The sequence below is a fragment of the Helicoverpa zea genome, chromosome 5, assembly GCF_022581195.2.
Source record: "Helicoverpa zea isolate HzStark_Cry1AcR chromosome 5, ilHelZeax1.1, whole genome shotgun sequence".
In the NCBI taxonomy this organism is placed as follows: Eukaryota; Metazoa; Arthropoda; class Insecta; order Lepidoptera; family Noctuidae; genus Helicoverpa; species Helicoverpa zea.
In genome coordinates, this window is record NC_061456.1 from 8948660 (window position 1) to 8975946 (window position 27287).

General features: G+C 37.0%; 1 protein-coding gene across 14 annotated transcripts in view; it reads right to left on the reverse strand.

Moving 5' to 3' along the window:
• LOC124630485 (polypyrimidine tract-binding protein 1) overlaps positions 1-27287 on the reverse strand; it is a 350786-nt gene that overhangs the window by 21149 nt on the left and 302350 nt on the right. For 9 of the 14 annotated variants that reach the window (XM_047164412.1, XM_047164411.1, XM_047164407.1 and 6 more), the window contains 5 exons: positions 23825-23926; positions 14031-14177; positions 10757-10903; positions 5771-5905; positions 4162-4288 (listed from right to left, as the gene is read on the reverse strand). In XM_047164412.1, coding sequence (XP_047020368.1) covers positions 4162-4288; positions 5771-5905; positions 10757-10903; positions 14031-14177; positions 23825-23926 — 658 coding nt within the window. The remainder of the gene's footprint in view (positions 1-4161; positions 4289-5770; positions 5906-10756; positions 10904-14030; positions 14178-23824; positions 23927-27287) is intronic. The other 5 variants (XM_047164410.1, XM_047164414.1, XM_047164421.1 and 2 more) reach the window with 1 other exon arrangement.

Sequence of the window (27287 nt, forward strand, 5' to 3'; positions counted from 1 at the left end):
CAATTTATGCGCCTTTTCAACTAACCTTCGCCTCTGACACTCGGATACAACTTGCAAATTGCTAAATACTTGCACAGCACCATCGTTAGCATTGGTGCACTTGCGATTCGGGAACACATTTAGGTTACTCCATAAATTGCTCAGCGGAACATTTCGCGACGCGTTGGCATGCACTGAGGTATGTAAATAAGCTCACTCTCTGCATTTCCGCGAAAACTAAGACGCCGCAAAGATGATATCTGTAGACGAATCAAATCCTTAATTAAGGGAATCTAACGACGACATAGACACGACACCTACCGCAAACAGGGGACGCATAATAATTGTAGCGGTCTGCTACACCTTAATAAAGCCAATCGGGGCGGGTTGCGGGGCAAGGGCTCGGGCCGGGGGGAGGTGTAGGATTACGGCGACTCCGCGCGCTCTTCATTGAGATTTGTTTCGGGATTAAGAACGCGTTTCATGGTAACCTCCCGTCAGCCTGTGGTCGACGCGCCAAAACAACGGAACCGCTATTATAAACGTTTTCTCAATTCCGCATTCAATATTAACGTGATATAAACATAGCGGAATATTCATCAGGCAAACTTCGAAACTCATGAAAGTAACACGCATGAAACAACATGAATCAAAATTCGGTAACAAGTTCTATGCGATTAATGTTCAGAAAATTGTGGCTTCACCGAACGAATGTGTAAATAAACTGGTAAATAAATGCGGAATATTAAATTCTCAATGACGGGAAACTCTCGTGTGCTCATGTCGATAAGGATAGCTAGCAACTCCTTCAATTTTAATCTACTCAAGCGGAACCTTACACGAATAATTCAGGATAAGCGATCGGGTATCTTAATAGGAAAAAAAAGTTATGTCACACATTATAACTTCGCTGCGTCGGAGGAACTTTTAAACGATTATGTAAGCATTTTATAAAAAGGCACGAATATCATCGGCATAAATAAGAAAAAGCGTTTTATGTAAATCGTGTTACAGGTAAAGTATATACTTGTACACAAATTTAGCCAGCTGCGTGACACACAGAAGGTATCGAGAGCGAAAATCAGAGCGATATAGCCATGCGGTTTATTTGCTTCCCCACGAGACAGGATAATTGAAATAAGGATTTATACGTTTCGGATATGCAACCTACTTCAGTTTGTGTCTAGGCATTACATAAGGTTTAAGTAGATTATATGAGTATCATGTTATAATTAATTTTGGAAAGCTAAGAGTGGTATAACTTTATGTTTTTATATATATTCATTATATGTTTTCCATTTCTATAATTGAACTCTCAACTCAAACATTGACTGTCAACAAGGAAGAAAATTCTCAACCTAAAAAATACAACGAAATCCCAATTTCCTTGAAGGCGAAAGGCACCGATGCTATTTACAATATCACAACAATACATATAAGACATAAACGTCCCCGGTCAGGTGCCGTTATGAATATTCAAAAGCTGAATAGGTGCCGGGAAATTGTCCGGAGACAAAAGCTTTTACAATTGGACAATGATGAATGTGGTAAAAAAGCAAACAGCCTGGGAAAGGTGGACGTTCGGAAATTGGAAATGCTGCATTAGAACTGACGCCATGATACCGACAAGTTATGAGCTCCAACTGCTTATACTAACTGCGATCATGGTACGTGTATTGAGATTTTGAGCGGAACAAAATCGATTAACTATAACGGCAGATTGCTGTGATTTGAGTTTGATATCTTTTTTATGGGATTGTTGTTTACCTCACACGTATTGAATACGGGTTGTGCTAATGTGGATGTTCAGCTATTAGAATTTTGAGCAAGTTACGTGCATTTTTAGAAAAGTAGTAGAAGAAAGTTTTGAAACAAAATATGAGCAGATGCAAAAAGATAAGTTAAAGTGAGTTGGATAAAATAAAGCGAATCTGATTTAAAAGTGCAGCTGTATCTACATAAAAGTTGACAAGTCGCTATCTCTGCAACACGGCACTATTAACTTTTTTAGTTTTTCCACTCAGTTGGTTTTAAAAGAAGGAACACTCTGTGTACGTAGGTATACTTATTTCGTGAAACTATGTTTAATAGTTTTGTATTACGAGGTTTATTTAGGAAGATTTTATTATGAAAACCTCACTTCTGAGTATAGTTCCACAATACTTTAGTTAAGTAGATGGAAAAATCTTTGTTTGCTTGTTCATAGTTGTGACCTATTAAAATCATAACAAAAGGCGATAAAGTTGGTTTTCACACGAAATCAGCGGGGCATTGAAGCTCGTGTTTGTTAAGTACTTTCTTTGAGGTGCGATGTACTCATACTTCATCTTAGTTCTTTGTCAGCGTTTGTCTTACCATAAAAAAATCAAGCATATTGACTGCGAAGCTACCTCAATTACAAGTACTAAGAATCACTTTATTTCCTAGCTTTATAACTATGACAATACAGCTAACTCCTAAATGTCAAAGAACGCCAATAAAAAGGAAATGAAGTAAAAGTATCGCCCAATGTTTATTTAATGAAAAAATGGTTTCAATATTAGAAATTAAATGTTAATCATTGACGCTAAAACGGCGTCCGGATCGACTTAATTAATGGAGGGACCGATAAAAATTAATTACTCAAATTCTTTTTTACGATTTCACTGTTCTATGAGTATTCATCTATCATTAATTTCAGTAATCGGGACTCTAGAGGTATTTATAAATTGATGATCATGAAACATAGCCTTCATCAAAGAGATTATTTAAGCCTATGTGTATACAATTGCTTTAATTAGAATTTTCTGTGAGCTAATTTGCAAAATTAATATTTTAGTTGTCTACTTTTCCTTGTAGGCATTTATTATTTAAGAACCAGTACAAGGAATAAAAAGATCTTTGGATAAGACCAAGAATTTAAAATTTAAGTATTTTACAAATTATGCTGTTAGTTTAACATCATATTAAGAAAAAAAACTACTTTCGAATGTGTAGCATTACTAAACTCCATTGACAATGAGCGCGGTAGCCTTTAGTTGGATCTCGTAGGTCGCCCAACGTAGTACGTACAGGCGGCGCGGCGTAGAACTTCCTTTGCGTAGCCGACGCTACGCTAGTTTGCTACGAACTACTCCAACAAATTACAGCTATTTCAAGATAACTATACATATAGTTGAAGAGTAGTGTTACTTACAGAATTCCGAAATTTAAACTGACCATCACGAACTCTCAACTAGACAAAGAAAACTTTACGTGACCTACTTTTTAAGTCCCAACCTAACTTTTAAATTCTTATATTAGTGAAGAATTCAATTTGAAGTAATTAAGCGAAAATGTCGTCAAGATATTAGAGTAAAATAACGTTTTAGCTTGCAATTTTCAAGCTCGGCTAAATAATTCCGCGGGTGTTGCCCAGCGGGGCTTTTAAATAAAGTTGATTTGAGGTTTCTCGACTAGGTACTGTGTAATTAGCCAAGAGTGAACTGTAATGTCGGCACTCGGTACCGCCGCCGCGCCGCTCGCTGCCCGCGGCTCAGGGGAGCTTATCAAATATGTACCTACCTACCTGCCTCCTGTGTGCCGGATTTATTTAGGATATGCATGAGGGTACGATTTAAATTTTAAACGGATTGCGCCCTTGGATTTCAGCCCTGTGTTATGTTTGGTAAATCTATCACTATAACACGTCCGGCCGAAATTAATTTTAAAGCTCGCCTCGTTTCGATTCAATAATAGTTGTTTTAGCCGCTGTAATTCTGGGTTGCCATAGACACAAAGCGATTGTGACAAAAGGCTTATTACATACATTATATTAACAATATATTTGAAGCAAATTACAGAGCGGTTGCATAATTAATTAGGTGGATTTTGTGCAAAATTGTGTTAAAACAAACGAAAGCCTCCTGAGGTGTGGTGTGTGAGGTTGGGAGGTATTGTTTGAGGGTGCGTGAGACGTGCGGTAATGTTGCCTAGTCCCTCCCTCCTCTTTTTCCTCGGAGCTCCTCACGCGCGGTTGGTATCGTACCTGGGGCTCATCCATCAAATTGCGTTCGACGCTGAAGATGTAACTGTCTTCGGCAAACATTACGAATATGCATATGCATAATTATGTTCCGTAAATTCAACCTTGCGTACGTGTGCCATTTATATGAAAGGATGTGTGCCACATTGTGAGAATGAAATTATAGGGTTAGTACTTACTGTTTTTAGTGAATGTGACGATCTTGAGCACCTTGCCGTACCGCTGGAAAATGGAGTAGAGTACATCGAGCACGATGGGGTATAACATGTGTTCTATGATGACGCGCAGGACTGTGTTAGGACCACCCTGTGAATAAAACACATGCTTAGTATCATCAAATAAAAAATACATGCTTAGTCATACAATAACTCTCAATGTATTTGAAATTTAAAATAATCGCAAAAGCTTTAAAAGAGACTCCAGAAAATATTCTGTAAAATCAAAGCATTGAGGCATTACCTTAACAATTATAACCATCTCTCGCCCTAATAAGCTAAAATTATGTAAAACGAAAACCCGCAAACAACCAAAGAAATAAGTACAAAGGAACAATTTACAAGTACCTTACTTATTTACATGGAATGTTTGGTTTAATTAATTAAATAACAAAAGGAAGTACACCTATCTGTTACGCGGTAATTACGAACAAAGAATATTGTAAAGTAGGTACCGGAAAAGTGGTTAAATAACGTTAATTAGTGCTTATGAGAAAAGCTTATCAATAATTAAACTCCCTACAGACACTTTGTGACTGTGAAGCTAAGATACATGAAGCTCGTAAAGGCAGGTACACATTGGCAAGAGACGCGATATTGTCCAATATGTCTTTGTTATAAACCCGCTGGGTATATCTAGATGTCAGATGGATATTGCATTAGACTTGAAGATGTTATTTGTACACTAGGGGACTTTTGATTTATGCCCTGTCCAATGAACATGTTTTTTTAGAATAAGAAGATTCAAACGGGATTGATGTTTCGTTCAAATTACTTTATTTACAGACAAAATTGTAAAGAAAATTTACTCTTAGTGGTAATAAAATCATGAGAGAGTAATACAAAATGTTTCATATTATTTTGAAAAATTGCTAACTTTTACAATAGAATGGCATTTCAAAATGACTATTTTTGCAGCTTAAAAAAATTGTCTCTGCAGTATTTTCCACAAAATCGCCACCTAGCACACAGCGTCACCCCGCCTCGTCCCCTCAGTATATTGACCGATGCAACTGCATGATCCCTGCCCTCCGGGCGACAATCTGTCGACCGCCTCAGAGCCGTCTATCTGCATGCACACCGCACAAGTCTACATCTTAGTCTCAGACCTCCAGAGAATACCCAAACCTAATTTGTGGAGCAAGTTTAATATTTAAAGGTCTCTGTAATCGGCTCTATTTCAACGGCTCATAATTATATCGGAATTTCACTGTATTACTTAGCCTATACAGTTTGTCTCGGGAAAGGTAAGATGATTAATGGATACAGGTGAAATTAATTATGTATAGTTTTAAACACTATTGTTGTTTGGGTACGCTAGGGTATTAGACATGAATAATATGAAAATAGGGTTTACATGAACACTAAGTAGTGATAAAGTTATAGTTGTTACGAAACAGATTTGTAATGGACATTTACAATATTACATTTTGATATTACCTACTTAGGTTCGATGGCAATCCGAAAAGTCTGGTTTAGTGTCGGACAATTGATAGTTTTAAGTCTTAATTGATTTACGTAATTTTGCATCTGATTTTAGTAATTTGGCTTACGTACAAAAGATTATTCTCACCTGTATTTCTGTGCCTCCATTCGCGGGCTGTAGAGCGGCGCCCGCACCGGCCACGAGTGCAGCTCCCGCGCTGTTGGAAATGGCCTGAGCGGCTTGTAACGCCGCCTGTGCCGATGCCGACTGCAAAAATATTACCTATAAATAATAGGTAAGTGTACGCCGCAGGCATGTCTTGGTTATTGCTGTAACTATACTAGTACTTAACTTAGGTATCTCTTATTGGAAATCTAAAATTCATAGCATAAACCCTGCCCTTAATTAATTCTAATCTTTGTTTCCATCAAAAAACTCGAATATCACGCATCATATTAACAGAAAACGTGTTAATTCTCACAACTCAACGTCCTTCAGTAAGTAAAAACATTCATTGTCACGTAGAAAAAAGTATGTACAAACAACAGCCCTCGGCTCTCATAATTTCGCGAACAATGAAACGTAATAGGGGAATGGAGAGGACAGTTATCTGACGCACGCGTGGGCCACCTTCGAGAGCCCAAGACCAACAGATAACATTGACCACATCAAACAAAGGGGGGTCATAAACTTATTTTGTATCGTCCGCGGACAATTTGGTACTTTGTTGCGTCGTTATATAGGGGCGGATGGCATTGTGGACGGCGACACTTTGGACGCTTAGCGAGTTAGATAACATTCATAAATTGATCATAATATAAATGATGATGTTTTTACGGTAGCTTTGAATAATGTAAATATACATACGTTGCTTGTTTTTACAGAATGGCACTTAAATGAAAGCTAAATGCCCAGTTTTCGCAAAACACCTAAAAGGGGAATCCTACTACAAAATAAAACAAATCCACGTGCAAAACCTTCAACACGATCTACCCTAGGTTCAAATAAAAAAACGTAATGACACGCGAGTGAAATACAGCGTGTTGTTTACACGTTACGATCGCATGCAAGGGCGCGGCACACTTTGATCCTATATTTTCACATGGCTTTGTGCGACGACGGGCTGACAAGCGGGCAGGCCAGACACAAAAATAAGGCTTTAACCGTGTCATGGTAAGCCTGCCGCCGACGGCAAAGGCTCTGGGTACAAATTCACGTTGACTTGTTCCCCCTCACTTCTCCGCTTTTTCTCCGTTACGTATTCTTTGATATGTCTATGCTGGAACTATTAGGCAAAATGTGTATTTTCATAACAAATGCCTTGTTTTTCACAAAACAAGTTACGAAATTTGCGATAACATTTTAAAAGTAATTTTATCTAAAACTATCATTTTCATAAAAGCAAAATACTAAGATGTCAAACGAACGCGCAACAAAAGAATTTTAGGAATGCGATTCCATCAAAAATATTTTCCGTGTCACCGACGCTCGCTATGTCGAACTTCGGAGATATTTAAAAGGTCTTATTCGGGAGACGCGCAATCTTTCACAGGCGACCACTGGCAGACATTCGGTCGCCGACGAGACGCGACAAAATAACTCCATCCGCACTACGAGAGTTCTATTCAGCCACCACAAAAACCTTTTGCATCGCATGATTGATCAAAGCTTTGCGCTCAATGCACGTTCTTTAAAATGCAGTCGGTCTCTGTCATTCTCTGAAGTCTGGAACGTTCAGGAGACAATCGTATTAATACGATTAAATTCGGATATTATACTCAGTGATGTAATAACGTATGAGGCGTGTCTTTTCATGTGAATCACAAGAACAAAGCCTAGTCTGTCTATTCGTAACAGCCTCGTTATAAGTTTTAATAGTGCGCTACAAAGAGATGCCGAAATGTGACGAGATAGCGATAAATCTTTATGGTTACATTATCCTTATGTACTTATGTGTTCAACGCTCAGTGTTAAGACTCAAACTGGTATTTTGTTAGAAATGTGTAGTGGATTATAAAAAGTAAACGATGCACTTGTATTCTAGTTTTATGAACGATAACTTTGATTCCTTCGTATACTAAACTTTGGCTCATACATGTTGACTGTGTTCTTACATTGTTATGTTTTATTATCTATTTAGTTTCAAGGGTTTTTATGGCTCCAATAAAGTTAAACAATAAAAAATATGCAAAAGCAAATAAAGATGATTAAAATATGAAACTGAAATGAAATGTTAACTTCGGCAGTTGACAAAGTGGGTGAGGTAGAAAATGTCTAATGGGCTGATATGGATGGCTGTTTTCGTTAACTGTCGTAACACACGTAAAAATACAAAATATTTTCGTTGAAATGAATGCCATTAACCTACATAATTTTAAAAAGCTATCAAATAATTTTCATCGGATGCATCTGTACAAAGAAAAATCGCAGTATTAAAGGTTAAAAAGGTACATGAAAAATGTGCAGAGAATAAAGTCGTCCGTAATGGTAACGAGTTCTCGACGGAGTCACATCATTATGAGGTATCGAACAGATGACGCTACGTCAAATAATATTCTTGCTTCCTAGGCACCGAAATAAGGACTCCTTTTTGAACTGAAATTTTAGTGTATTCTTTTGGGAGGTGGAACGTTTTTGTCGGATTGTTTTTTTATTCTTATTGTGAGGATCTTGCAGTTTTAAATTGAACCATTGTAATCATACACGGCTTAATATCAAAGTTTTGCATTTAATGCTTGTGAAAATCTTTTGGAAACAAACTCTAATTTACCTACCCCAAAACGTTTGATTACCCCTCTAACCATCAAAGACCAAATAACCGCACCTACTTTAACCGAATTTGGTACCCAGCATCCACCTTAATTCGGTTAAGACATTACAGATCAATATTTACACGCCACTACAGAGTAACAAGGATTAACGCAAACAGATAATAGACACCTAGATGTATCCGTTTTGAGTTTAATCATCACATTAATTAGCCACGTATTGACACAAACGCCTGTTTGCGATGCCGACAATTAGATCAAACAACCTGCAACTACATATTTAATAAACAATGTATCGCGAATATTATTTAATGTTACAATAATAATGTGGTGTACATATTTGTGAAAGGCAAACTTGTGAATAAATGACTAGTTAGCTAGCTAGTATTGGCTAAATGAATAATAATTTGCCGGGTAAAAGTATTATATGTTGGTGTATTTTCAATAGGTCGCGACATTATGTAGGTACTTGAAAGTTTACGGAAGTGTGATTTACCCTACTATCCCAAAACAGAAATAATAATAATCTCTTTGATAACCTGTCTGACTTAGTTAAGAATTAGAGGTGTCAAACCGGCTTTTACCGCAAAAAGGGTAAATTATATTATTAGTGCCAAATTATGATTGTGTTGTTAGACAATCCGGTGGGTTAATATTCCCCGTGGTCGCTCTACCCTTGCGCATGTTATCGAGTGCCATCCCCTCAATTATGGGAACACAAATTTAGGCAAGAACAATTTCTCAATATTATCAGCCATCAAAATGGTTGAGGGTTTGTTTTTGATAGGTTTCGTGGATAAACGAAACTAATTAAGCGTTTTAATTAATCCTCCCATTGGGTGTTTTGTTACCGAAAATATTGATTTCCTTTCTCACTGGCGAGGAGCCTGCGGTAAGAAAGGTTCACTCACAAATGTTCGGCATTTATCTCCTTTTTACCTACGGCTACCCCGAAAGCCTTTATAACGGCGGCTGGTGAGATTCGGGGAGTACCCAGTGGGGGTTGATTGTTATTATGAGGAATTGCGTCACAGGTACTAACATTCCAGTTTATTATTCACAGCAAGTAATACGAAAGTCCGCAACTTGTGTCGCGTTTAGAGCAAACTGGAGGATAGAACTAGCTAACTAACGTTTTGATGTGGTTAACTGAGCAGATTCAGCGACAAAACCTGTCTGTAGACACAAATGAGTTCCTAAAGGGTTAGTTACCAGTTTAACCAGAGTAACTTTAGCTTAACTTGGACTATCTATTTCGTGTCTATTTGATTACGACCGCTCATTGAGGCATAATTGTTAGCAGAACACGTTCCTAGTTATGAGTAACTAAATAAAATAAATAGAATGAGCAAGACTCGGGAACATAAAAGGGTTGAGCATATTTCCAAGTGCTGGGAGATGTTAAAAGGAACGTTAATTATACAGAACCGATGGAGTGACATCTTATTATATAAAGATGGAGGACCACTTTATCAAGAATATGAATTTTATCTCGAGGATAAGATAGTTCATTATAAGAAAATGTAATGTTAAAATATTAACAGTTTTTATATTAAAATGATAGACAGAAATGCACTTTAGGTATTACAGGCTGATTTTAAAATATTGCATTTAACTAACTTTTCTCTAGCTGGTGTCCTATAAAATTTAACAGAATATATAAAATTCATAAAGTATCTCCCAAAGTAACACACGAACAATATAATCGCGACAAGTCACACTCTTTCGTCCATTTACGAGCGTTTACCACATAAACGGGGCAAGTTTTCGTGAAATTATTCAGCAGTCACGACACGCACGCTATCACGGCAAATACTATAGACGGAATAGTAATAGTTTAGTAACTCAATCAAATCGGGACAACGAAGGCGACTATGTCCCGTCGCGGCATGCGGGTTTATTGAATACCGTTATCTAAATTGTGGGGTCTTGATGCCCCCAACAAAGATTAAATTAACAGGTCGAGTGCAGGCCACAGCCGGGGGATCTGTTTCCCAATTGTAACATCGGCTTTAATGCCCGATCGCATACCGCACGATAATCCCGCTGTTGTGTAATAGGGCTAATTGAACTGTCGTTACGTTATTACGTATTGAGTGCCCGCGTTTTGTACATATCAAGCCCGTGAGCGTAATCCTAATTAGTTACTGTTATGTACAATGATTAACTTGTTCTGTGTGTGGATTTGTTAACCTTTCACATTATGAGAATAGGTGGCGTGTGACCTTTTGTATAATAAACATGTTATGTCTACATGTCCTGAAATAGTCTGGTTTTAAGAACCTTCTTTTTGTCAGTATTATTTTTCTGTCAGTCATTTTCTGATTATCAAAACGAATATGTTTAATGAGTGGAGAGTACTTACGGCGTTGCTATGTGTCTGGTCGGTCTTGAGCTCCTTGTGGTTAGAGAACTGGACGTAGACGGCGCGGCCACGGAGCTGCGCCACACAGCCGCCGAAGTACGCCACCATCGCCACAGCTGATATCTCCTCCGCCATTTCGAGGAATGCCTGTGTAAATGATTAAATAGTTTTTAAGTATGGATCAAGAAAAAATAAAAAAAATAAGCAGGACCTAGGTGATTTTTGAAAAATATCTTACCGCCTTAACTATCATCGGAGACAGCCAAAATAAAATCTACATAGAAGACCTAGTGAAACCACAAATACACCACCTAAAATATTGGTATTTAGTTTCGGTCTCCACATGCCTTTACAAACCCTTCCAAAATTCCAGACATCAATTTCATCATTAAAACAAGCATCCTACCTCTAGTCTTTCTAGTACGAGAATACCTGCTTCGCATTAATTCCAAACATTCTAAATATTGGAATCGGTCCAAGTTATCGGACAAGATAGAATAATAGTTTCCGAACTCTTTTGTGAGGTCGTTAAAACGTACAAACTCGGCGCTCAGCTCGTGGAGATAAATCAATTGTTTAACAACAGCGGTAGTGTAATGCGGCGCACCCCAACTAGGTTTGTGTTTGCCGGCCTATGGAGTCCAATTAATCGGATCCGATCCCCCGACCATACATAAACCTACTCCGAACACGGCGACTGATCCCTAGTTCTGCGCAATTCTGTAAGAGCGTTATGATTTCAATGGCCGTTTCGTCTGTAAATTCATCTATTCCACGTCGTTTTCAAACCGCAGTATCCTGCTTTTGACATCGTACAATACGAAACACACGGCTCTTTGTGTGTGTTACGCCGCAAATTAAATAGAATACTTGCCCAGGGCTAATTAAAAATATTCCTATACACGGCGATGAAAAGCGGGCGAGGTCAGCGAAAAATTCAGACATAGATATTTTGGACTAAAACGTTTGCGTGCCATGGTTTTGGTGTATTTGCTTTAATGATTATCATTAATTATAAAATTAAATTATGTAAAATGCAATGTTTTGCTAATTACGAACTAACAAAAACAAAATTGGAATTGCATTTCGTACACAATTAAATTCAATTGTTTATAAAGATTTCATTACATATTAATTCATAATAAAAAAAACTAGTCCAATGTCCATGACCTATACTTAACCCATCGGTAATGAAAACTTCATCCCATCGGAAAGTGTTCGAGATCAAAATCGATGCAGCACAAATTAATAGAAGCGTAGCTGTCACGCGAACGACGATCGTAAAATAGTGTCAACGCCTCTTTCGCTTTAATCACCGAGAGTGGGGGCGATTGTCCGCACCCACTCACATCGATGTTTGCCCACCTCTCCACAGATGGCGCCTTTGTAACTGGACTCTCACAGGTTCGGTAACCAGCGACTACCAACGATACTTTTCATCATCCACTCAGAGTGCGTCAAAGGACTAGTAGCGTCGACCACGTTCGGTACTTTATATTGATTAGTTTTATGTAATAGCTACCATGTGTTAACTGTACGAAAACATTTTCTAAATGGACTTTAAACAATTTTTCCAATTTTATTTTTACTCACCAATACATAGACAAAAAATATATATACTTTCACAGACTTTAACAGTTAAAGTATGCTAAGCTGTAAGGACATAGAATATTTCATAAGACAAGCAAGTAAGAACCTGTGACCGTTCATAAAAAGGGATTCGACTTGTTTCTCGTGGTGGAAGAGAGATTGTTTTCCTTCACGCCGCGCTATATATAGGGTGGATGTCATACGAGCTATTTATTAGACGGGATAACATTGTCGCGGCTGCCTCCTGCGTTCCCGTAATAGGATTTTCTTTTTATTATTTTATTTCTCGGTTGTAAACTAACTCATTTTTAATTTGTCAGCGGGAAATCGTAAATTTCTCATTGCACGTACCCGGTGGGTGTTTCGACGTAAAATACGCAGTAAAACCGGCTGGATGTCGCCTTATAACCTGCTCGCTCGCTGGTACTTCGCGCTCGCGTGATGATGTGACCATACTTCTTGATGGATTACTAACTGTCCCTCGTCAACTTGTCTCAAGATTTTACTCTCTCCCACATTGTGTACTTGAACTTATATAACAACTTACTTATAAAATAAACGGCAAACGCAAAAACGGATACAGGAACGAAATAAAATATGATCATAAAATATTATTTGAACAGGTCAATCAGAGTAAACGTATCTCGATCTACTCATTCATGAGCCCTTCTCGACCCAAATTGAAATTTATATTAGATGTCATCGCCTTTAATTTCCGCAATGTACAATTTTAGATGCAATCTCTCCCTTGGGTTTCAATTCACGAAGTGGACTTTTAAAAATAAGCTGGTAAAAATGAGAAAGGGGCCTAAAAATGTAAGACTGAATATTTGTTCCAAATTCACCGTTCATTTTGACCCCGCAATAGATAAACGTCGCTCGTTTGACGGAGGTTAGTAGGGATGTCGATCATACTAAAATTGCTTTCCATCGTCGGGGTAACATTTTGTTTTTAAATATACAAAGCGTTATATAAACTGCGTCTTCTATTTGAGGGTTTGTTTTTTGATGTTTGGTCAACGAATGGTCAAGGGATAGATCAGATGGGCATTATGAATTCTTGATTACTAGTAGAACTTGAACTTAGAAATATGCACATCCTATAGTATTGAGTAGAGACAATTGAAGATATATGATACAGAAAAGACTTTCCAGTATAACTCATTAGTGCTGCATGCAACAAATCCTCTTTATTCCTCCCCCTAATACTGCAGTTACAATAAAACGCGAGTAGGGGTAGGCTGTGACAATGGTAAGCGGCCTATTTGCGGACAAGCCGTGCCTGCCACTTGTTGTGCTTCCGGCGGAGGCGAGCGCTATTGTAACTAGAGTAGCTACATGGCCAACTTCATTTGTTAAATGAGGCCTGATCAGTTACGTGGCCTAAGTTTGGGTAATCTGCCTTCGTGGCTGATGAGTGGCGGGCCCAACTTCAACTTAATTAGGTTCCCAGCGAGATCCTCTCATCGGGAAAATTCCTTCCTAATTATGAACGAAATAGTATTTTATTATCACGTTTCAATACGCTCAAAAGTTTCCATTCAATAAAAAGCGACTTCAGTAGTAATGTTTGTGGCCCACAGATCCCACAAATAGAAATGACAAAAACATCAAAAGTAACTACCGTAATTAAAAGCGTGACCTTTACAAACCAATTTAACCAAAAACAAATGTAGTATCTTACCTGGTTTTTGCCTTTAAGCACGAGTACATTGGTGACCCTGCCGAAGGGTAGGCCGAGTTGTATGATCTCAGCCTCTGTCGTCTCATTGGGTATGTTCCGTATGTGGATGACCCGCGACGGTTTGCCAACATTCTGTTCGAGTTTCACCTGGTAAACAAAGACATTTTAATTAAAACTTATTAAATGCGCAAAGGTATAACAAACTAATAACTGGCATTTTATCTTCCAAGATGAAGGCAAGAAAGATCCATAAAAATATTACTCAAATGCCTTAATGAAGAGAAATTTACTGTGAAGAAAAACAACTGGGTATAAAGATTTCTTGTTTTACATTGTTTGGCGGACGCGATGATCCGTAATGAAATGGCATTCGACTCTGGTGAAGCAGACGTGAATGTAAAAGCCACACAGCGTATAAAATGACCGTTCTAATATACATAAATAAAGCTAGCATTGTTCGCGAGGAAGAGCCGGTTGGATAATTGAAAAGTCGATGTAGTATAATTGTCGAGGCTTATCGGGCCCAACCCCGATGTGGGCGCCATTGTTCCCGAGAGAGCCTTTTGATTACGGCGGCGGGCTCGAACCGAGTCCCGAATACATTGTAGCTTTGTATGACACTTCACTTTTCATTGAAGTGAAAAGAGCAACCTTTAAGGTACAATTTATGATTAAAAAAAAAAAAACAACAAACAAATTAAATAATTTAACAACTTAAATCGTCAAAAAATTCCACGACAATAATTATGTTTTGTTGTAAATCTTACCGGAGATTTCAGTTGGAACGGCGAATAAGATTTGGGGAGTTGCGGGGTATCTAAGCGTCTCCCTTTTTACGTTCTTTGGCGGGCGGCGAAGCGTGGAGGTGTAACAAATGAGTCTAATGCCTATTAGTTCGACCTTGTTAAGTTCAGACAAAGTGAGCAGCTGGTCTGACAAAAGTGCAGGGAAAAGTCGAAACACTTCGGGAACTGTTCCATTGTGGCTTTTAGTGGCTAGACGCTGTAGTGTTGATACGATGTGATTGGTTTTTTAATTACCTAAACTCAGCCAAAAAATAATATGAGCGCGTTTCAAAAGTTAATATTCAGCTTTTATGAGAAATAAATTAAACTGTGCGTTACAAAAATTTTGGTTTTCATCATCAATTCGTGTAAAACATAAAAAATATTTTATGACAATATTTGTACAACAAAATAAAGGAACGGCTGCACAAGACATCTATCGTTAAATAAATAAATGTAACGTATGACTGGCCAACGAATAGAAAAACAAAATCTAATTCTCAGATCTTTATAACAACAAACCGCTAACTAAAAGAAAAGAGTACACAGATATGATATTTTGGAACAACCGAATTTCGTTAGAATCGACATCAAAAGAACCAAATCTCCGTAAATAAACAAATAAAAAAATATTTTTCCAAAGTGACTTGCAAAGGGAGGAATAAATCGTCGCACACGCTCGCCCACCTCGAAGGTACGGTATTTTCTCTTCTCACGAAAGAAAACAACTGGTACGTAAAACGTAAAGAAGGACATTACTTTCGCTGGGTCAGAAAATCTGCGAGGAACGATTTCCACATCAGGCACTTTAAATCATCCGCTTCGTCTCACATTTCATCCATAAATATTAAATCTTGGCTTGGTTCTTTGGATAGAAAAAAAGCTATCGTATGACATTTTTCCTGTGAGGATTTCCCGGAATCGGTCAATTTTCCCGGTGATCGCGCCGGCCGTGTTTATTGAAACACTATTTCTCAGTTGGCCGCGTCTACGGCATCATATCATTACCTATAACTACGCTCACTCTCATGTTGGCGTCTACTCTGACCTATCAATATTAATTTTATTGTTTTTATTTATTTACTATAAACGAACTACATATCAACTAACAAAACTTTTTTGAAACAAACTCTAAGGGTGCGTCCACATCTGGTGAATGCGCCGCGAATGCGCAGCACGCGAGCCGATCGCGAGCTGTCCGCGAGCTGCGCGCGTGCAGTCACTGCAATAGTTCGGTGCGCCTCTTTAGCGCAACTCACGCAAGGCTCGTATAGAGCGCGCGATCTGCGCGCAATCAGTTCTCGCCCTCACAGTTCCGTATATTGGCTCAGTACTATCGAAGATGGCAGACGTCGCGCGCCGCCTGCGCGCCGCTCGCGTGCGGCGCTTAGGTCGCGCGCGAGCTGCGCGCGGGCGGCGCAGAAGCGGCGCACGAACAAAAATGCACGCGCGCAGCTCGCGGATAGCTCGCGATCGGCTCGCGTGCTGCGCATTCGCGGCGCATTCGCGGCGCATTCGCCAGATGTGGACGCACCCTTACCTAATGCGGCCATTACAACAATTTTTAACTAAATACGAGTACCACAACGCAACGTTAATGTTTTCTAAAAAAATAACGGTACTTGTCTGTGTCATATTTAAAAATTCTCAGTGGTTGTTTAATTATAGAAAGCATTTTTCCTCAAAGGAAAACTCTGTGAACAGTTTAATTTAACCCATCTTTTTTCCATCTAAATGCTCTTTGTTTTTCAATGTTTTTCATAGCTAATTTGCCATTTATGCTAATAGCAATAATTGTTTTAGTTGTTATTTTTGTTTTGTGCTTTTGAACCGTTTTTCGATATACCTGAATGTTTTAGTTAGCGTATTTCATTTGAATAGATCTGGCTGTAAATCTTCCATGAATTCGTGTCCTCAATGTAACTAACAGACTCAAACCAAACCTATCGGAATTTGTAATCATGTAACGCCCTTGTAACTGAACACTAATATTGGCACGTTTAAGTAAACGTAACACGAGTCAAATGTACCTGAACATACTAAGTATGCTGCTTAGGGGGTTCACAAACGCCCCTACGTCGGTAGGACTGTCACTAAGGAAACGACATTCTGTAATCCGCTTGTGGCGCCCGGGTCAGGCGGCCCATCAGAAGCGGGTGGTATTACCCCGTTTAAGAGCTACGTCTTACTTTTAAACATCAGTTAGAGATCATGTTATTACTGTTAACGTTTTCTATCTGTTCAAACATTTTGCTGTTCGTTAAGTAGTTTTAGTCGCTTTGAGCTAAAGTAATCGCGATCTGAATACCCGTTTTTTCGAGTAGGTACTAAATCAAGAAATATTTATTACATTAATTTCTCTACAACCTTTTCTTAAAACTGAAAAAAATAATGCCACAATTTCAACACGAATATAAGTTACCTATTTCATACATATTTTTTTATAAAATTATTAGATAGCATACAAATTCGCTTAGCAGTGCTTCAGTGATTTTATAATAAAATTAGATACATTTTAAACAAGACTGTTATGTTAACTAACAAATATAATGTACCGAGATACATTATTGAAAAATCAGTCGGCAAGTATCGGAACCCTTGAACTAATAACAATTGCGATTTAGTGGGGCGTTCGGCAACAACTCGATGAAAGTTTAAGTACCGCAGGTAGAGGCACAAGTTTCATGTGGCAGCGATACTTGGGCCAGCTGCGCCGGCGGCTTTGCTTGTGACACAAATCATAAGTAAAACTTTGCTCGTTATAGTATGTCTTATATTTCTTTGATGGTACCACTACTGTGGAAGACTGCTATGCTAGTGTTTATGATTTCTGATTAATAAAACAAAAATATTAAACAAGGATATGGGCTAATTTGGAAACTCAGTTAATTACAAAAACACAAACAAAAGTACAATCATCAAGAAGTTATCTGTATATCAGTTTCTTTTTACAGAACTTCTTAAAAGCAGAGGTTTGCTTAAGTGAATCTTCCATGTTTGTTTCTTATAGCTTGCACCGCACTTGCAGTTGCATCCGCCGTTAAAATTTCAAGAGCATTATTACACCAGAAATCGTTGGAGTCGATTCGTTGAAACTTTTAATTGGCAGTCCAGTGGAATATTGTATTTCATTGCAGACCATCAATGATATTATTTGATACAGATTGAGAGCTACTTCCGAGCTAGTTATTATAACTAGACCATCAAATAAATATGAACACAACATTTATAGTATTGGTCCGTTTATTAGGGCTTTATTAATTAGTATTGTGTAGAAATTATGCAAAATGTACGCCTAATAATAGAATTATACTGTAGGCGTTATTGGTGAATTTAACATAAATAAATAGCTAGTTTGGTCTGTTATATGTATTCATGGAATCCTATTGGGAAAATAGAAACATAGAATTTAATAGTTGCATTATATTGTTTCATATAGAGCATAGATTGATTGTGGACCCGGATTATAGCAATTAATTATCATAATTAGAGTCGGTCAGCAACCAATTTCAAATTATGTTATGCATATATAATTTAAGCAAATCAAATTAATTTGAGCACTTTTGCTATTACATTAGGCAGATAACCTTTTAATAAAAAGCCAAGACTACGGGTGGCGGTTTCTTATCTATTGTGAGAAGTTGTAAAAATCAGGTGCAGGAAATTGGTTTGCCGATACGTGTAGACGACAGAAGAATCGATACACTTAATGTTCTTCACAGGTTTAAGCCATCTTGTATTATATTCCGAACTTACGAGCAACCTCATAAAATTCTAGGGTGTAGCCACATGTAAAAATCTACATAAATGGAGATACGAGAAAGACAACTATCGTCTACTTTCGCTAGACAGGAATATTCAAAAGCCCCTATCCAAAAAAGGTAGTATTAACACAGTTTTCCACGCGATAATAGGCAATGGGTTTTGCATAAATAAATTTTAACATCTTATAGAGTCAAATGCTTTTATTTCTAGATAAGCATACCTGACCTCTAATAGAATCTTATGAAAAGTCCAAAGCTAGGTGCACGTTAAAATTAAGTATTAATCGGTTGTGTCGTTCACAATCACATTAAATGAAATGCGTTAATATATGTCGATACTGGTTAATATATGTCGATTAAAATAAAGATAAAAGAAAAATACGTAACAAAGTACCTAAATATAATAAAAATGGCGAAAATTAAAACACCATATAAAAGTCAGTCATTACAAACAACTGAAATTCTCTCTTGAAAACTGACAGCTGTCAACTGATCAAAACATTCGATACTCCTAACTTTATCTGTGCTTTACACATGATATTGTAAATTATAAAAACGAAAAATTACTCCTGCGGTTGAACCACTAAATGGATTAGGTTATTTTTTTACAATTCGCCATAGAATATCATAAAGTATATGCGATAGGATTTAATGTGATTGTGAACGACACACCCTGTATAACAATTTTATATTACTCAAAAGACACTCAGTTCCTAAAGAATATTCCAGAAGGAAAGTGGTCGAACATCCACACTTTACTTAGCTAGGTGCTAATTCATCCATGCATAAGAATGGGACAACTTTGCGCCGGTAAACTTTTAATAGTGGCCTTCGTTGGGCCTGAATCGCTTTGCAACTTCCAGCCATTTGCCTTGAGAACATTATTTATTGAAATAAATATTGTTATCCTGTTAATCCTTAATTAAGTTTATTAGCGGCATTTTTTATAGTTTGCGAAGAGAAAGTGAATTTATTGAGCTGGATATTTTGTGTCACGTTTTAATCTCAACTATTTATGGGTTTTGTTAAACATTGCAAAAAGACTTAGTTTGAGCTATTTTTACTTGCGTGCTTTCTTTAAAAGAAATATCCTCCTAGCTTTCGTACAAAAAAAAAACATCACCATACAAAAAAAAACACAGAGGTTCTAAACCATCGTTTATATTAAATGTTTAATACTAGTAATAACGATAACAAACCATAAAGGTATACAGTAAACATTCCCCTCCATGTGTAACAGTGTCTTAAATCACACGTACCATAAGTTTTGTTCGAATACACACTCCGCTCGTGTTCGTGGTAGGAAATCGTAAAATAAGATAGCCAAATGGTTTTAGTGCCCCCTAAAACTAGCAGTAAAATAGTAAGTGCCCGGCAATGAATATCTTTATGAGATAATTTGATTGATTACTGAATTTTCTACGAACGAAATCGATGAAGCCACGTGGTTGATTATATTTCGTTAGATGCGATTAATTCTGCTCGTTAAAGACATAATGTAAACTAAGTCGGTTTACGAAGCTTCATTAGTAAGCAATATTGATGTTAAATGTTCTATTAGCACCTAAACTATACTAACAAAGTTAATAAACGCGGTCGCATTATTTGCGTACGCGCTTAGCACTCACAATACGCAAATATCTTAACTGTTAGAGCCGTTTAAGGTACTTTACTTAAATAAGTTATTCTTGCCTTTGGAGCGCTATTCGAATATAAAACAGAAGGCTATTTATAATTTAGCCAGCTAATTTACTGTTTGCTACCGCGTAAGGCAGTTTAAATAGAAAATAACAATTAGGTAGGCCAATGAATAAGAAAAAAGGGACAGAATAGATCGTAAATTCTTCTCCAAATAAGATCAGCAGTCAACCTGTGCAAGCGAAGTCGTAACTCCGTAAGACAAGCTCGTAAATGCTTAAGTAGTGGTAAACGCAGTCCCCGGACGGCATCTTCTGATTTGATTGATCTTCACAAGGCAGACCCTTTGCGTTTTTACAGGAAACGTCAAGAAAATGAGGAAAAAACGGGGAACATAATTAATTACTTGATTTGGACATTAATGACCCGGTCAAAGAGGACGAGGGTTGATTAGTGTGTTTTCTACAGACGTGCTCCCACCGCCATTGGTATTATTTCAACGAGAGGACTTTGCGCAATACTCGTACGAATGTGTCATCAAAGTTAAAGCAAACATTTTAAATTAATTGAAACTGTCTGTATTGACCCTTTTATTTGAAATGAAAGCTGGAAAACTGTTGGTTAAAAATTATGGTTATTTTATCTTTACCGGTGGAAAAATAACCCATAGAATATTCGGTATAAAACAGAGTTTTCTTTCAATATTTTCACAGCATGAAGTGTTTGCAGTACAACACAAAGAGAGAACATAAAAAAATACTTCTAAAATGAGTCGCCATTCCGCCGATAGGCACTAAATGAATATTCAGGGCAACAAAGGAGAAGGGGTGTCGCAAAAAGGCACTGCCTTAATTTTCATGGTGGAAAAAAGAGGCGCAATCGCAAAACCATAAAATAGCAAATAAATAAGCAACGTTGGGACACGTCCCTATTTAATTATGAATTAAGGCCGAGCAGTAACGAGATCACAATGTAATTAAGATTACTGCGGCGAGGTTTTTTCAGGTCGCCCCTAACAAGTGAGAGTAAATGGATGGCAAAACACCGCGAAACTAAAATGGCCACCTTGTTTTGCTTGAGATAGGGGATCATTTAATAAATCTTGTTCAGCGTAAGACGATAACGGATTAATGGATATCCAATGTAGGTAAATACTAGAACATCTTCATACCATGGTTACATTTATATTGCGAGTGTTATTAACGTAGAAACAAATAATATTATCTTTGGTAAAACATTTTAAAAGAAGTAGATACTTGGTTGAATAACATTACGTGTATTTATATAATGGTAAAATGTAATATAATATTTGGTAAAATGTAGTAGGTAAAAAAGGACCTGCTCCATTCACTATTCGCAATAAAATAATTACAAAAAGACACTCGTACTACAAGTATAAAACCTACAATCATTAAAAGGTTGTACGTATAATACCTATTGAAATAAAAAAAAAAAAACATTTCTCGTGTACGCAACAGCCAGTATGATATTTTATTTTCGCAGTGACATAATGACCGGTGACAGCGGGGGAAATAAACTGCCTGAGGGAAGAATAAGAAAATGGTTTCTTTTCAACGAGACGGTTCGCTTCTATTTAATTTGCGTAAATGATACCTACGGCGATGTTAATGCAAGGTTTGGGAACGAGAACACACTATTACTTATGTTCCACCAACGAAGAATGGACCCTTCCATTCCAGAAAAGGTGAAATATGGCCGACTTCCAGTCACCGGCGGTTATTATTTGAGTTAACTAGCTGTGAATCGGCATTGCTACTTTAGCCGCCTACCTACTTTATATCCTGTAATACCACTTTATTTTTTTACATTTTAATGATCATGTAATTACACAAATTTACAAAAAATAAAAGGAACAAGAAAAATAATGACTGAAAGAAAGTCGCGAATTGCTTTTAAATTAAATTGCTTTGACTTAAGCAGCAGAGCTAATTAGCCCTTTAAGACTGAGCTTGAATCACATTTTTCTGTATTTTATAACTTGGAGCTGTGCGTAGTAGCCGAGCTCACCCTCAATCGCAGAGACACATGTAACATAATCTGTGCCAGGAATGTAACGCGTTATTCCGTTTTAATGGATGATGCAATCCATTTGGTGGTCGGAACACACGGCCAGTACTGGTCTCGACAAACAAAGAACTGTTTGAACAGCACCAAACAAAGTGTGCATGCAAAACACGCCCCGTATTTATGTAAATAAACGATGAAACAACTGTGCACTGGGAAAGACCCAAAACTGCGACCTTGTTTATTTTTATAACAGTTTTCTTGTATGTTGATTGTTTTCTACCTTTTGCCACGTGCACGCTTTGCTGCGGTTTTTTAAACGTTTTCTCTCTAGTATCTCGTTGATTAGTGCCACGAACTTACTGTAGTCTTGTTGATCGTAATTGCATAATGTAAATATCCTGTTTACTTTTAAATATTAATCGGTTTATTTGTTATATCCTATGTACCTGCCCTGCTGCTGTAAAATGGAAGAAGATGGAGGAGCCTATACCCATATGGGATCCATTTTTTTAATAAAAAATTAAAACAAATAATAATTAACATACTATTGTAAAGAAATGGAAATAAAAAGGCTTTAAAAAAATATATACCTGCCCAGGCTCGTAGCATAATAAACAATTCGTAATTTAAGAAAACACGTCTAATTTTACTTGCCACAATCGAATTATTCCAAGTAGATGCAGCATATGAGATGTTAAAAATAACAAATATGATAACCAGCCGATAGAATATCACATCTCGTTGCAAACACAATAAATTATCTAGCGAAGGAGTGAAACGAGAAAATGCTCAAAGAAATAGGATAATGGAAGTTCTTTTGTTTTCTTTGAATTCGTTTATGAATATTGAACAAGGGACTTTACTTTTACATCACACCCATAACAATTAATATTTGATTCTGAATAAGCCCTGTTTCTTTTTAGGCTCATTGAATTTTTGTTACCTTAATTGAAAATTAATTATTAAAAATATCCACCCCGATAAAATTGAATTTTATTTAATTTTAAGGGGCAACACACATTGACCACTTATAAGGGTGAACCGGTTAACCTTATCGATTTAATTTCTATAGGTAAAAATTCATCCCCGTATCGACAACTCAGGGGTGGAGATTAATAAAAATTTGGCCCCCAAACCCTCAGGGTAGCTCTTTATGGCACGTTGGCTTTTTACGAGGGACCTTTTATTTTAATACTTATTACGGTTTCGCGATTCCGCCGTTTTATCGCGATTAATCGTTTTTCAGTTAATTACACATTTCAGAGAAAAAGAAGTGCCATTAAAATGGTAAGTATAGGAATAGGCTTTGGCTTTGTAGGCAATTATTATTGTGATGTAGGTCATATTATGAACCATTTTTAACCACTAATGACATGAGTTTTAAACGTATGAATTATTTTCTTACATCTATTCTTATATCGTGACACACTTTCCTTAAATATTGCCAATCAAATTTGACCTTGTGTTTAAAATGTATCTGCATCGCAGACAGTTTATAGGTTAATAGGGTACACAAATGTCAAGAAGGCGGAGAACGAATGAGGGGATTTTCAACTGTAAATAGTGTGTAAATAAATACCTTTTTCGCAGCAGAGTCCTGGTTGTTATTGTCGGCGTGGTGCGGAGCGGCGGGCGCCATGACGGTGACGCCACTCTGCGAAAGAAGCTCGTCGGAGCCTCTCTGTGGACAAAACAAACGAACATTCAAGACATATGATACATATTCATATTATTTTAACATTGAAATAATTTAATGAGGTAATGACACTACGAAAGCTGAGGAAAACGATATCACTATAGTGGACCTACCAAACCTTCATAACAGATACAGATACGCTCTTAACAGAAACTTTTTGAAATCTATAACGTAAACGACAAATATTAAATATTATTTGGGAGTAAAATAGCTACAATGTATCTTATGCTTTCAGCTAGTATCAAATAAGTATTTACTAGTTACGCTAGAAATCAAAATATGCAAATAATACAATAAGCTACAAACCATTTAAATAAATTAAATGCATGAACAGTTTTTAATGCTTGTACCCAGTGGAAATTAGCACAGTAAGCTTCGTTCAATCAAATTAAATAGCTCAAATTATAAATCAAAATATAGGCAATTTAAAATCAATGTATGGGCAATGAAAATGAACGCTAGTGAAATTCAGTATTTGACTAATTGGAAAGCGAGAAATTTTCCATTCGTCAATGACAAAATATTTCTAGGAAAATTTTGCGTAATAGACTAAATTGCGTATATAGAACAATATGAGAGCTTCAGTACAAATTCACACCACCCTTTAATAAATAACTCTAATACTTTTCTGTCGACATTTGTATGATAGCACTATTACAATAGAAACCGAGCCTAAAATGCCGAGAAATAAGGCCGCGTCGCTGCCAAAATATTGACAGGTGACTTTGCATGCGCGAAGACGTCATCTCCCCCGACACAAAGGGAAAAACCTAACCAAATAAAACAAAAACACAATTCCGGGACACGCCAACGCACACGTCAACCCGCCCTTCCCCAGGATCAATCTCAATTTAAGACGGCGAAATGACAGACCTCAGCAGTTAAACGCACCGGGCTAAGGTATAAATCACGCTACGTAATAAAGAAAACGTACAAATGACGCAACACCGCGGATTTTGTATCGCGAAGCTCACACCTGGCGCGTCGCCTGGATATCACTCACGCGAGACACTTAATAAAGCCGAACACATCAATTGTTCCTAACGCGAAAACTGACACTCGGTGATACACGCACCAACCTATGTAAACTAATAACAATTCGATTATTAAAATGCAAATTACGAAAGCAATCTGTTATTAGGAATATCCACATCATGTCTACGTAATCCCTCCCTTGTTAGCACGCTGCGGGCCTTGTATTTTATCAGCGTAAAAGATTCGTACTTCACAATATTTTAAGGTTATAAATAAATTCTGAAACAAAGTATGCAGATTTTGTTTGAACTACACTCCAATAAAAGAAAACCTTTTAGCTCTTAGTTTCGCATTTGTGATAACTGTGACCCTTTATTTGCATTTTACTTAATATTATGAAAAACAGATAAAGGTAACAGCGGGATTCTCATTTTTCAGCATAAAGCTTTCATTGTAGAAAAGGAACGTTCTTTCGGAAATAAAACCAACATTCGCGAGTCCTATTCCTTGGAGTAATTTCGTAGAGCGCGTGTAATAATTGCCCGAAATTAAATAACATTTTTCACAACAACGAAAAAACAGCACGGATGAAAATTTTGCGGAAGGAAAGCGGATTGTGTTGGGAAAGAGGGCAGTTATCGTTTCCTTCGCAATTCCTCAACTTAATGGAGAATGATGTTGAATGATGCCTTCATGATGAAGACAATGGTGACATCGGGTATAAATACCGGGACAAACGTTATTTATACAGGGGCTCATCAGCGTTGCAGGTGGAATTAATCAGTCAGGAACGCAAAAGCATCAATTCTGGTAATACGATCGTTGTTTACTTATAACAATGTATTTAGATTTCTCTATTCAGAACTCCTTGTTTAATAAATATACAAATCATATTCAATTACAACAATAAACAGCATCTCTTTAATTAAATGTAGGTATCAATAAAAATGTAATCTGTCCAAGTATGGGTAACAGTTATATATCAACGAAACGAACCTACGACGCAAAATCAATTCCCTAGATTGGTTCTTCACAAGATGGTATTTGGTTTTACTCTCGAAAGAAAACTGTGATCTTTTCTCGATGAGAAACATACTCAAACGTTCCTCCAATATGTCATTTGAATGAACTTGATACGAGGGGCCCACATATCAAAATATAAGGGAATAAAATATACATGAAAGGTTTACTTATAACAGACGAACGAGCTCAGGCCCTTTTTACAGATAGTAGGGACACAGAATGATATGTTTACGTGGTCAAAGAAGAGTATCCATGTCCATTGTCGGAAATCAATACGGATAATGTATTAGTGATATTAAAATGTGCTGAAAACGTTTTGGGAACGATGGGACACAAACATTGTTGTTATATAGGAAATATAGGTACAGTTCATATCTTTAGATAAAATATCAATGTTGATGCTAGTGGCTTATGAAAATAATATAACAAGTTTAGTCCTTAGATTCAGCAGCGGTTATAAGATTTTTTTAATCAGCTAAACCTCTTGTGATGTAATGATTATAATATCACTCCCCCAGTTCCTATTTACGTCACTTATATTTTAGTGTAACCATCCACGAAAAAAGAGTGTCACATGTTTTCAATTCACGTATTATTTGCATCAAAGAACATGTTAAATTGGGTAATCCAGCCGGCAATAAAACTCTGTAGTGCATAAAACGATAACACCAGGTATAACAAATAATACCATTTGTTCCTAAACTAGCAACGTGCGATTTTTATGAACATCATAAACATAGCCGATAGCGCACTATCGTGTCCTATGAAATATTTATGTGGCTGTTACACTCTTCAGACATCATTAATCGATACAAGTCTCAATTCAATGACAACTATATTTGTGTCATTGGTTTTATCGATATTTTATCAATAAGTCGCAATATAGAACAATTACGAGCGTTAAGAGATCGGAAAAAAGTAATGACATAAAATATTCTTTATGGATATTAAATAAAAATATATCAGCCACTATGCACATGTAGGGTAAGATTATATAATAAAACTCGTGTCATGAGCACCTTGTTTCTGTGGCCGAATAAAATAGGGAGAACTGAGAGAAAACGAACATTTACGACGCGAATGAAAAATCGCTTCGGCATTTATGACGTCATTGTTCCTGAGAATGAATCTAATATGAAAAAAATAAAAGGGTCTAGCGTGGAAAGGCTGTAACGAGTCTAATAATTTTTATTGCGATTTCACGAGCTTACAGTCTGATTTAACTCGACGTGTGTAAATTATGATTTAATTTAATAACCAGCGTTGAAAACGAGCGTAAATGTTTTTATGTGAGATAATATACTTTTCATTAAGAGTCATGCGTTACTCTCACAATTTTATATTCATG